The 13,820-nt window shown below is 38.6% G+C and overlaps 1 protein-coding gene across 5 annotated transcripts in view; it reads right to left on the reverse strand.

Moving 5' to 3' along the window:
* WDPCP (WD repeat containing planar cell polarity effector) overlaps positions 1-13,820 on the reverse strand; it is a 518,809-nt gene that overhangs the window by 241,961 nt on the left and 263,028 nt on the right. For all 5 annotated transcript variants that reach the window (XM_032653051.1, XM_032653049.1, XM_032653048.1 and 2 more), the window contains one exon: positions 3,523-4,129. In XM_032653051.1, coding sequence (XP_032508942.1) covers positions 3,523-4,129 — 607 coding nt within the window. The remainder of the gene's footprint in view (positions 1-3,522; positions 4,130-13,820) is intronic.

The raw sequence follows: 13,820 nt of genomic DNA on the forward strand, positions 1-13,820 counted from the left end.
AAGTCAGAGATAGGATACCAAAATCAAAAATAAACTCTCAATCTGTATAAAATGGGAGGAGAGCTAAAAATGGAACCTTAGAGAGTCTCAATATTTTCATGAGGAGGCAGAAGAAGAGCATTAAAAAGTGACGAAAAGTTGCATCTGGAGTCATAGAAGCAAGTATGATGAGAGTTCTATGATGGTGAAAGTGGTCAGCAACCATCAAATGCTGAAAAGTCATCAAGTAACATAAGAGAAATAATGTGTATCAAGTAGGACGTCACTAGTGAGCTTTCCAAGAGCAGTTCCAGGAGAACACTGAAGAAAAGAGCCAGAAGGCAGTGCTGTGAGGGGTGAATGGGAGGTGAAGAAGCAGAGAAATTCAGTGTTCACTACTATTTCAATGAGTTTGACTATGAAAGGAAGGTGAACATTTGATTAATAACAGGGGAAATAATTTTAAAGAAGAGATGTATGTATGTTTCTTTGTTTCATGGTGTGGCTTGGGCCTGTACCTGATGATGTAGCAAAATTCATGGGGAGAGTGGGGAAGGTGACAGAGTAAAGGTATCAAAGGGAATGTTATGGGATCCAGAGTGGAACCAGTGCTGGAACTAGTCTTAGACAAGAGGAAGGCTCCTTTTCCACTGAATTGAAACTGAAAAGATTTATGTACATGTAGGTAAGTCGTTGGGTGGGTGGTGGGGAGCAGATAAAATTAATGAAGTGCCAAGTAAAAGATGAGATTCTCTGTTGAGAGGGCAAGGAGCTAGCTGATCATGTGAGTTTAAAGACAGCAGTGAAGGCTGGAAAAGGTACTGATGAGAATGGAAGAGCTTTAATATCTCAGTAATTAGGGACTCCTCTTAATCGCAGGTATATGTATATGGAAATATGAATGATGATTGTCAGGTAAAGAAATTCTTTTTACACATTGCTTCCACATAGGAGGATGACACTTCTAGCTCACTCCTGAGGAAGACATGTTTTTCGCATTCTTACAACAGTGGTGATGGCCTTTTAACCACAGTGAATTTGTGCGATAATTATAAGGATTTAGAATGGAAGCCCTAGCCTTGCAACAGAGTTTTCTTTCAACATGACACTAACTGACCTATTCTAAGAGTCAAATTCCAAAAATCTTAGCATCTTGGCAGTAGCCACTGACACGTTTACATATGACAGCATTCTATTTTAAACCATGATCTATCTCAGCTTCTTACATTGTAAGCTACACCTTTCATGTCAAAATTTCCAAAGGCTTGCATAACAAGCGTATGAAAAATATCTCATAAATGCTCCCTAGTGGGGAAACTGCACAGGCAACTACCTGTTTATATATGCAGTAACTTGAATTATACATGAAAATTCCACATGGATGCCCAGAATCAGCACTGTGTTAATTCAAGAAGTATATTAAAATTTCTGGATGTATTTAGTAGCAGATCCTAAGAAAAATCTGTTCTTTAAACAGGGTTTTCTTTTAAAAAAAAAAAAAAAAGATCTGTTAGCTGGAATCTACTGTTTCAAGGAATCTACTCTTCCTAGGAAAAATAATCTGTAATAAACATTAATCTTATAATACATTTTCAAAAATTCTGGGGAACTCCATCTTTAGATCCTTTAAAGAGCCTGTAAAATTTCCCTATTCTATAAAACTTCAGTCATATTGAAAATAAAATTTAAATGATAAATGTCAGTTGCAGAAGTTATCACCTTTTCATTTGAATGCTTGACTTCTATTGGATAATTCTCTTCCAAGAGACCTACTTGGGAAAAAGAGGTGACAGCCAACTCATTGCCTAATTGATTTAGGAACAGTGCCCAGGGAGATAGTCCAATTAAGTTTACAAGCTGGCAATTAGCAGGAAGCCCTCTAAATCCCTACACTGAGAGCCTGTTTACTTTAGTAAGAAGGCAAATGTGCTAGAGATAGGAAGAGAAAGCTGTGCTTTTTGCAAAGCTGTTGTGAGTAGGCCCACAAGGCAGGGCTGAAGAAAGGCTAGGTATACGTCAGAAGACAGCCTTCTGTTTGACAGGTAACTTGGGTTATTGAGAGAGAGAGAAAGAGAAGGGGGGAGGGAGTTTTAACAGATATGCAAAACATCTAACATCCACTTTAATAAGTGTTGAGTATAGAGACATACCACTGTTAAATGTGTAGTTGGGCAAAGTAGAACTGGATTATCTCATAATAAATGAGATTCCAAACATATTTTTCTTGGACAATACTGACATGATGAATGGATTTAGCTGCATTTTTAATGTGTGGAAAGAACATAGCCCTCACATTTAATCCCTGATATCTTTCAAGTTAGTCAAGTCATTTTCATTAGATTTATTTCATGTGTTCAATTTCAGAGGGAAGTAGATCCATAAAAAAACAAAGTAAACTGACAGCTATTTAACAAACACTACAATGTCTTAAAAACTTAACTTTTAGAACAGAGCCAAATCTTAAAAGGGGTTTTTAAGTGTATTTACTTTTCTATGTTTTCAAGTTGCGGTGATGTGCATTAATTAAAATCGCTTTTTTAAAACCTAAGTGAAGTTCTTTCAAGAATGTTAAATTATACATAACTGCCTAAAGGGACTTCCCTGGTGGTGCAGTGGTAAGAATCCACCTGCCAATGCAGGGGACACGGGTTCGACCCCTGGTCCAGGAAGATCCACATGCCGTGGAGCAACTAAGCTTGTGCGCCACAACTACTGAGTCTGCGCTCTAGAGCCCGAGAACCACAACTACCGAGCCCGTGCTCCACAATAAGAGAAGCCACTGCAGTGAGAAGCCTGCACACTGCAACAAAGAGCAGCCCCCCGCTCACCACAACTAGAGAAAGCCCACGTACAGCCAAAAAATTAAAAATAAATACCCAACTCTAAAAAAAAAACCCAAAAAACTGCCTAAAGGATATCATGTATTTCAGGACATAGCCAGTAATGCAAAACTACAAAAGGCAAAAAAATCACAATAATAAAATTCCGCTTTAAAGCTTCCTGGCTGAAATGGGATACATTAATACACATTTTTCCAAATATTGATTAATACTTTTGAATATTTTAATCTAAAATCTTTAGTAAATGCTAACTAAATATTTCCTTTCTCTTTTTTAAAACACTTGCTTTACACATTTCCAATCTGGGAAGAAATGGACACCTATAATCTAAAATAATTTTAATAGAAAAGTATTACAGAATTTTGTAATGGACATACTTTTAATATATTCTCATGTGTACTATTTCTTCAGGAATTTTTTTAATAGTTTATTTTGGAAAGCAGCAAATGTGGCTAATTCAGTCTTTTTATTCATCACAATGGAAAATTAATGCAATTTCAAAATTCTTCAATATATAATGTACCTTGACATTTAGAAAATCATCCACAAAGCTTTCTTAAGGAAACTATATGAAATGTTTGAAAGGCAAGCACATTGATGGAATGACAAACAGAAAATCTACATTCCAAGAATAGTTTTATTGTCTTAGTTATATTGTCACCATCATAAAAAATTTATTTACTCACCAACTTCCTTGACTTACCAAGTTTAAACAGAAGCACACCCAAAGGTCCTCTGTCAAACTTGAGGAAGAGGAGATCATAGATGTCCCCACTTTCAGGCTTAGAAACAACCTGCGGAGCTATCCACTGCATTTGAACAAGACTGCTAGAAACATCAAAGAATTTTTTGAATTGTAGAGTCTCCCTAGGTGAGCGGTCTTCAGCCAAAAGCTGCATGTTAATAGGAGAAAGAGCCATATCAAAAATTTGCAGCTCCCCTTGGTTACTGCCAACTAGCAGAATGGCACCACTTGGGTGGCAGCTTATTAATGAAGGCAGAACTTCAGCCTGAGCTAAGACAGTCACTCTACGGTGAGTTTCATAAAGAATTACTGAAGAATCTTCACAGCCCAGAATCAGTTTGTCTTCAGTAACATTCCTGCAACAGCTAATGGCCTTCGATCTTAGTGGTATTCTGGTGACTGATACACACTGGATTTTGTGCCGAACACATTCATAGATGCAACTGTCAGCCATGGGCTCTTTGTCTACACTGATGGAGCACTCCACTGTCAACACCTGATAAGGCTGTTTGGTGCCAAAGCGAACATCCAGTGGATCCCATTCCGTGCGTACAGAACTCAGAACCTGTAAGAAATGTATCAAGTATGTTCATATAGACCTTGGTTTTTCTTCAGCTGTCACACATAGCCCTGCATATTAATCTAGAATCCTATTGAATACCATCAACTATCACCTTAAATATCAGCAACATATAAGCAGCTATGTGTATGTCTCATATAGAACACATATAAATATATATAGCACATATTTAGGACAGCTGCAGAAATTAAACTATAAAATTTTAACTTAAACACTTTGTTTTAGGAAGTCTGTAAGTAACATAAAGACAAATATTTCCCATGATATATAAAAACTAATGAAGTGGGCTTTTAGTAAAATAATATGGCTAGCAGAATATCTAAAGACATTAAAAGTTTGATTTTTAAAAGGATGAATAAAGGACTTAAACAATTTAGTCAATCTCCTTCCAACCCACTACCCCTCCCAATTCTGAAATTATTGGTAAATTACTTACCAGAAATATATTTCTAATTAGTTGGGCAGGGTAGGCAAAGGAAAAACTTTAGAACCCTGTTAACAGTCCTGTAGAAATATTTTACTGTCAGAAAAGATATGAAGGGTTGTTAAGTAGATAAATGACCAATAGAAAGAAATAAGAAGGTAATGCACTAGTTTTAAAATTAAAAAAAAAAAAAAAAAAGACCTGGTAGGTAATATGATTTGCAATACTGGAGAGGCAAAATTTCCTATATACTAATGATGAAAAATCTGAAAGTGAAATCAAGAAAACACTCCCATTTACCATTGCAACAAAAAGAATAAAATATCTAGGAATAAACCTACCGAAGGAGATGAAAGACCTGTATGCAGAAAATTATAAGACACTGATGAAAGAAATTAAAGATGATACAAATAGATGGAGAGATATACCATGTTCTTGGATGGGAAGAATCAACATTGTGAAAATGACTCTACTACCCAAAGCAATCTACAGATTCAATGCAATCCCTATCAAACTACCACTGGCATTTTTCACAGAACTAGGTCAAAAAATTTCGCAATTTGTATGGAAACACAAAAGACCCCGAATAGCCAAAGCAATCTTGAGAACGAAAAAAGGAGCTGGAGGAATCAGGCTCCCTGACTTCAGACTATACTACAAAGCTACAGTAATCAAGACAGTATGGTACTGGCACAAAAACAGAAAGATAGATCAATGGAACAGGATAGAAAGCCCAGAGATAAACCCACGCACATATGGACACCTTATCTTTGATAAAGGTGGCAGGAACGTACAGTGGAGAAAGGACAGCCTCTTCAATAAATGGTGCTGGGGAAACTGGACAGGTACATGTAAAAGTATGAGATTAGATCACTCCCTAACACCATACACAAAAATAAGCTCAAAATGGATTAAAGACCTAAATGTAAGGCCAGAAACTATCAAACTCTTAGAGGAAAACATAGGCAGAACACTCTATGACAGAAATCACAGCAAGATCCTTTCTGACCCACCTCCTAGAGTAATGGAAATAAAAACAAAAATAAACAAATGGGATCTAATGAAACTTCAAAGCTTTTGCACAGCAAAGGAAACCATAAACAAGACCAAAAGACAACACTCAGAATGGGAGAAAATATTTGCAGATGAAGCAACTGACAAAGGATTAATCTCCAAAATTTACAAGCAGCTCATGCAGCTCAATAACAAAAAAACAAACAACCCCATCCAAAAATGGGCAGAAGACCTAAACAGACATTTCTCCAAAGAAGATATACAGAATGCCAACAAACACATGAAAGAATGCTCAACATCATTAATCATTAGAGAAATGCAAATCAAAACTACAATGAGATATCATCTCACACCAGTCAGAATGGCCATCATCAAAAAATCTAGAAACAATAAATGCTGGAGAGGGTGTGGAGAAAAGGGAACACTCTTGCACTGCTGGTGGGAATGTGAATTGGTTCAGCCACTATGGAGAACAGTATGGAGGCTCCTTAAAAAACTACAAATAGAATTACCATATGACCCAGCAATCCCACTACTGGGCATATACCCTGAGAAAACCAAAATTCAAAAAGAGTCATGTACCAAAATGTTCATTGCAGCTCTATTTACAATAGCCCGGAGATGGAAACAACCTAAGCACCCATCATCGGATGAATGGATAAAGAAGATGTGGCACATATATACAATGGAATATTACTCAGCCTTAAAAAGAAATGAAATTGAGCTATTTGTAATGAGATGGATAGACCTAGAGTCTGTCATTCAGAGTGAAGTAAGTCAGAAAGAAAAAGACAAATACCGTATGCTAACACATATATATGGAATTTAAGGGGAAAAAAATGTCATGAAGAACCTAGGGGTAAGACAGGAATAAAGAGGCAGACCTACTGGAGAACGGACTTGAGGATATGGGGAGGGGGAAGGGTGAGCTTTGACAGGGTGAGAGAGAGTCATGGACATATACACACTAACAAATGTAGTAAGGTAGATAGCTAGGGGGAAGCAGCCGCAAGGCACAGGATATTAGCTCGGTGCTTTGTGACAGCCTGGAGGGGTGGGATTGGGAGACTGGGAGGGAGGGAGACGCAAGAGGGAAGACATATGGGAACATATGTATATGTATAACTGATTCACTTTGTTATAAAGCAGAAACTAACACACCATTGTAAAGCAATTATACCCCAATAAAGATGTTTAAAAAAAAATAATAAAATAAAATAAATAGATAGCACCATGAAAAAAAATAAAAAGCATTTCTGGTGCAGAAAGGAAAGGCTACCAAGAAACACCACAGCAGAAGAACAAAGAAATAAAACAACAGGCCATTCACTTTATTCATATGTAAATGTTGGAGGACAAGAACCTGGAGAGTGGTGTCAAAGATAGTTTCTAACACTTTGTCGAAAACTTCAAAATTAGATTTAGAAACATTAAAAAGCACATTTCTACACGAGATAAAATTTCACAGAACTATGCATGTGCACACGCACACGCACACACACACACATACACAAGTGCATGTAAAATCCGATGAAATCCAACTAAGGCCAGTACCTGAGTTAACAGTATTATACCAAGGTCTTGTTCCAGGATTTGACAATGTACTGCAGTAATGTAAGATACTATCATTGGGGCAAACAAGGGGAAGAGGTACAGGAAGGGAATTTGCTTTTAGCCTATTTTGGCAATTATATTAGCAGTTTCTTGAGAGTCAAACTATTTCAAAAATTTTTTTTTCTTTTTTTAAAGCACATACAGCTATGTTACATGGTACTGACTTGGGGAGGGAAAGGGGGTTGATGTGACTCTTTTTAAAAATCCATCCTACACATCATTACCAAACTAACTTTCCAAAACTAAATGTTTATGCTATCATTCCCCTGTTCAAACCCTTTAATAGCTACCACTAACAAATAAATTAAATTTTTATTCCCCTGCCTGGTATGCAAAACAATATAGGATCCATATCCAACCCCTTCCCTCCCTCACACTCACTTTCCTGCTCTTGTTTTTCTTTTTTGTCTAATATATGCTTGAGTATGAGCTACATGCCAGGCACTGGTCCTGGCACTGCTGGGGATACAGCAGTAAGTCCTCACCCTCAGAGAACATACACGCTAATGGCTGAAGACAAAGTAACAATTCACAAACAAACATACATAGGATGTTAGTGATCCTATATACGTACTTCCTAAGTACTATGAAGAAAAATAAAGCAAAGTAACAGGAATGGGAAGGGGAGGTAACAGAAGTCAGGACAGGCCTCTCTGATAAAGTTGACCTAAAATAAGTGAAGGGTAAGCCATGCAGCCACCTGGGAGAAGAAGGCTCCAAGCAGAGGAAGCAAACATCCTAAGGGAGCACTCTTGGCCTGATGAAGGAACAATGGGAGACCAACATGGCTAGATAAAAGGGAGCAAGGAAGAAAACACTGGGAATTGGGGGAGGGAGAAGATTGTGAAGTGGCTTGTAGGCCATTATAGGGACTTTGGCTTTTCCTCTAAACAAGATGAGAAGCCATAAGGAGGGACAAGATCTGACTCACAAATTCTAGTGTTATCTCCGACAGTCTCCCTTCATTACTCTACTCTGAGGTCAAACTAAAGCCACATTTTCCCAGCTCTGTAACTTGTTAAATTAAACAAGGAGGCTGTTCAACTGATGAGGCCCGAATTCCATTGCAACCTCTGTAAGCAAACCAAAACCTAAACCTGTAAATGCCTCAAAGTTACAAAATCAAAACACTAAGGATAACCATTACAACAGCCAATTAGGCTTTAAACTATAGCCAATCAAATAATTTCATTTCTTTGCTTCTGCACTTTCACTGTCAGTCTTTTCCCTGCCTCATATCAGTAGGATGTTCCTAACCACTTCCAGTTTGGCACTGCCCCGCCAGAATCGATTTACTCAAACTCTGAAAACTTTTACTATGCCTCAGCTTATCTTTCAACAGCTTCACTCATGTCCTTTACCTCAGGGGTCCCCAACCCCCAGGCCACAGGCCAGTACCAGTCCGTGGCCTGTGAGGGATCCGGGCCACACAGCAGGAGGTGAGCAGCAGGCGAGCGATCGCAGCTTCACCTGTATTTACAGCCGCTCCCCAACGCACGCATTACCACCTGGGCTCCGCCTCCTGTCAGATCAGCGGCGGCATTAGATGCTCATAGGAGCGTGAACCCTACTGTGAACTGCGCATGTGAGGGATCTAGGTAGCACGCTCCTTATGAGAATCTAATGCCTGATGATCTGAGGTGGAGATGAGGCAGTGATGCTAGCGCTGGGGAGAGGCTGCAAATACAGATTATCATTAGCAGAGACCATAATAAATCAATTGCTTGCAGACACATATCAAAACCCTATCAGTGAGTGGCAAGTGATAATTAAGCTGCATCTGGTGGCAGGCTTTAAATCAGAATCCAACATTTATTTTAGTCTGCACATGGCCTGCCCATTCTTTTATTTACCACTTCTGTCTGCGCCTCTTTCCCGTACTGAGCACTTGTCTCAGTCACAGTTTTGGTTAAGCCCACAAGCTAACCTTAGCCAAAATGAGTAAAAAAACAAATGTCGCTGGAGAGCTTCTTTGAAAAGGAGGAAAGACCAAATGATAAGACAGCAGAAGACTCTAAGACTGCCAACAAAAAGAAAGCTGCATTTAAAAGAAAATACCAAGAGTCCTACTTAAATTAATGGGTTCATTGCAACAGGTGATTCACACTCTCCAAGCCTGCTTTGTATAATATGTGGCAACCACCGGCTATCCAACAAAGCCATGAAACTTTCAAAACTGCTTCGCCACATGGAGACCAAGCACCCTGCATTAAAAGACAAGCCTTTGGAGCTTTTCAAAAGAAAAAAACGTGAACACAAAGAACAGAAGCAATTATTGACGGCCACCATTTCATCAAATGTGTCTGCACTGAGAGCATGATTCTTAGTGGCTAACCACATTGCTAAAGCTAAGAAGCCCTTTGCTATTGGTGAAGAAGTTGATCCTGCCTGCTGCTAAGGACATCTATCGTGAACTTTTAAGAGAGGCTGCAGTTCAAAAGGTGGCACGTGTTCCTCTTTTGGCTAGCACCATAACAGACGAATTGATGAAATAGCAGAGCATATTAAGGCGCAATTGTTAGAGAGGAGTAATGAGTCACCGTGGTACACAATCCAGGTTGATGAGTCTACTGATGTTGACAACAAGGCAACAGTGCTTGTTTTTGTGCAATATATTTTTCAGGAGGATGTGCATGAGAATATGCTATGTGCACTTTTGTTGCCAACCAATACCACAGCGGCAGAACTATTCAAGTCTTTGAATGATTACATATCAGGAAAACTGAATTGGTCATTTTGTGTCGGTATATGCACGGACGGAGCAGCTGCCATGACTGGACGGCTTTCTGGTCTCACTACTCGGGTCAAAGAGGTCACTTCTGAATGTGAGTCTACGCACTGTGTCATCCATAGAGAAATGCTGCCTAGCAGGAAAATGTCACCTGAACTTAACAAGGTTTCGCAGGATGTGATTAAAATTATCAACCACATTAAAGTATATGCCCTTAACCCACGTCTGTTCATGCAGCTCTGTGAGGAGATGGATGCAGAGCACACGTTTTCTCTCATACACAGAAGTGAGACGGCTTCTAAAGGTAGATCACTGGCCAGAGTTTCTGAGTTATGAGAGCCGCTCCGGAGATTTCTTTTAGAAAAACAGTCACCACTGGCAGCACATTTTAGTGACACAGAATGGGTCGCAAAACTTGCTTACTTGTGTGGCATATTCAACCTGCTCAACGAACTCAATCTGTCACTTCAGAGGAGGACGACAACTGTATTCAAGTCTGCAGATAATGTGGCTGCATTCAAAGCCAAAATGGACTTACGGGGGCACCGAGTGAACACTGGGATTTTTCATATGTTTCAAGCATTAGCAGAGATTTGGAAAGAGACGGAGCCCAGGGACTTCTTTCTCCCAGCTGGTGCATGATCACCTATCTCAGCTTTCAAAAGAGTTTGAGCATTACTTCCCAACCACACAAGACCCCCGAACTGGGCAGGAATGGATCCTTGACCCATTTGTGAATAAGCCAGGTGAATTGACCTTGTCCGTGCTAGAAGAGGATCAAACTACTTGAGATTGCAAATGATGGCGGCCTTAAAAGTATGTTTGAGACAACTTCAAATCTCCATACGTTCTGGATTAAAGTCAAGGTGGAATAGCCTGAGATTACCACAAAAGTACTGAAAAGCCTGCTTCCATTTCTAATATCCTATCTTTGTGAAGCAGGGTTTTCTGCAGTGACAGCAACCAAAACGAGATTACAGAGTAGCCTGGACATAGCAACACACTTCGTGTGTCACTGTCTCCCATCACCCCCAGATGGGACCATCTAGTTGCAGGAAAACAAGCTCAGGGCTCCCACTGATTCTGCATTATGGTGAGTTGTATAATTATTTCATTATATACTACAATGTAATAATAATAGAAATAATAAGTGCACAATAAGTGTAATGCTCTTGAATCATCCCAAAATTATCCCCACACCACCCCCCCATCTGGTCCATGGAAATACTGTTTTCCATGAAACCCGTCCCTGGTGCCAGAAAGGTTGGGGACCGCTGATTTACTTGAAATCCACACTCTTCACCCACACAGACTCAGTATTTCCTACCAACAATACTCACTCTTGAAGAATTAGACCAAATGCTATTTGAGTTTCTGAATTTCTTCCAACTGGGCAGCATCCTTCCTTCCTTAGATCTCACTTCCATACCCTCTTCCCCACTCCAACTTGGCCAATGTGTGACATTCGTTTGGCCTTTTATTTACTTCTAATTTTTGATCATATGTCATCATTTTGACTATAAGCTTAAAAAAATAAACTGTCTCATCTATTTTACACTTTTTTGTGTATGCTGTGTAGGCAGCTAGCCAAAAACTATGCTGGTAAGAGCTTTTTAAAAAATATATAAAATTTTTAAAAACCTCACACTATAATGGTGGTTGAATTATCATACTTTCAGAAAGCTTAGAGATTTGTAAAGGAAGCGCCAGGGCAGAAAACTGGGAGGCCAGGTGACACTGAATAGGACCTGAACTCACACAGGGACAGCCTAAAAGGAGGGGCCAAGAAAGACAGCAGTCTTGGCATAGAACAGGTTAGTCCCAAGGTGCAGGAAGAAGGGTCCCAGGCTTCCTCAGTTCCAAAAGTATGTAAGACTCTTACCAATAGGTTCTGTAGTTTCACCAAGAGAAAGGGGTTAAAAGGGAAGTAAGACCATGGACCCCTTATACACCTTCTCCTCTACTGCCAATCCCTGATATCTCTAAAAAGCTAGCAAAGGTCAGATTTAATACCAAATTCTGATTAAAAAAAGAAAGGTAACACTATATATTTATTGAAGTATAGTTGATTAACAATATATATTTGTGATTCAATATTTTTATAGATTAGACTCCATTTATTATTACATAAATGGCTGCATTTCCCTATTTCTTAATACCCTACTCCTATTTTGCCCTTCCCCCATCCCTCTCCTCACTGGTAACCACTAGTTTGTTTTCTGTATCTGTAAGTCTGCTTCTGTTTTGTAATATTAATCTGTTTTATTTATTAGATTCCACATATAAGTGTTAATATAGAGTATTGTCTTTCTTTGTCTGACTTATTCTACTAAGCACACTATTTTCTAGGTCTATCCGAGTCTCTCCACATTGTTGCAAATGGTTTCATTCCTGTTTATGGCTGAATAATATTCCATTATATATATATAAACACAAATATATATATACCACAACTTGTTTATCCATTCATCTGTCGATGGACACTTAGGTAGCTTCCATGTCTTAGCAATTGTAAACAGCGCTCTTGTGAACATTGGGGTACATGTATCTTTTCAAATTAGTTTCTCTGGATGTAACCAGTAGTAGGATTGCAAGATCATATGCTAACTCTAGTTTTTTAAGGAACCTCCATACTGTTCTCCATAGTGGCTGTATCAATTTGTATTCCCACCAACAGTTGCAGGAGAGTTTCCCTTTTCTCCACACCCTCTCCAGCATTTATTGTTTATAGATTTTTGATTGATGGCCATTCTGACTGGTGTAACGTCACACCTCATTGTAGTTTTCATTTGCATTTCTCTAATAATTAGTGATGTTGAGTATCTTTTCATGTGTCTATTGGCCATCTGTATGTCTTCTTTGGAGAAATATCTATTTAGGTCTTCTGCCCATTTTTTGATTGGGTTGTTTTCTTGATATTAAACTGTATGAATGAGCTGTTTGTATAATTTGGAAATTAATCCCTTGCCGGTAGCATTGTGTGCAAATATTTTATCCCAGTACGCTGGTTGTCTTTTCATTTTTTTTAATGGTTTCCTTTGCTATGCAAAATCTTTTAAGTTTAATTAGGTGCCACTTATTTTTACATTCATTGCTCTAGGAGGTGGATCCAAAAGGATATTGCTGCGATTTATGTCAAAGAGTGCTCTGCCTATGTTTTTCTCTAAGAGTTTTATAGTGTCCAGTCTTACATTTATGACTTTAGTCCATTTTGAGGTGTGTGTGTGTATGGTGTTAGAAAGTGTTCTAATTTCATTCTTTTCAACGTAGCTGTCTAGTTTTCCTAGCACCACTTACTGAAGAGACTTTCTTTCCTCTATTGTATATCCTTGCCTGCTTTGTCATAGATTAGGTGGCCATAGGTGGGTGGGCTTATCTCTGGATGTTCTATTCTGTTCCATTGATCTATATGTCTGCTTTTGTGCCAGCACCATACTGTTTTGATTACTGTAGCTTTGTAGTCTGAAGTCAGGGAGCCTGATTCCTCCAGCTCTGTTTTTCTTTCTCAAGATTGCTTTGGCTATTCGTATTTTTTTGTGTTTCTATACAAATTGTAAACATTTTTTTATCTAATTCTGTGAAAAATGCTATTGGTAATTTGACAGGGATTGTGTTGAAACTGTAGATTACTTTGGGTACTACAGTCATTTTGACAATGTTGATTCTTCCAACCCAAGAACATGGTATATCTCTCCACCTGTTTGTGTCATCTTTGATTTCTTTCATCAGTATCTTAAAGTTTTCTGAGTACAGGTTTTTTTGCCTCCTTAGATAGGTTTATTCCTAGGTATTTTATTTTTTTTTATGTGATGATAAATGGTACTGCTTCCTTAATTTCTCCTTCTGATCTTTTGTTGTCAGTATATAGGAATGCAAGAGATTTCTGTGTATTA

The sequence above is a fragment of the Phocoena sinus genome, chromosome 13 (assembly GCF_008692025.1).
Source record: "Phocoena sinus isolate mPhoSin1 chromosome 13, mPhoSin1.pri, whole genome shotgun sequence".
In the NCBI taxonomy this organism is placed as follows: domain Eukaryota; kingdom Metazoa; phylum Chordata; class Mammalia; order Artiodactyla; family Phocoenidae; genus Phocoena; species Phocoena sinus.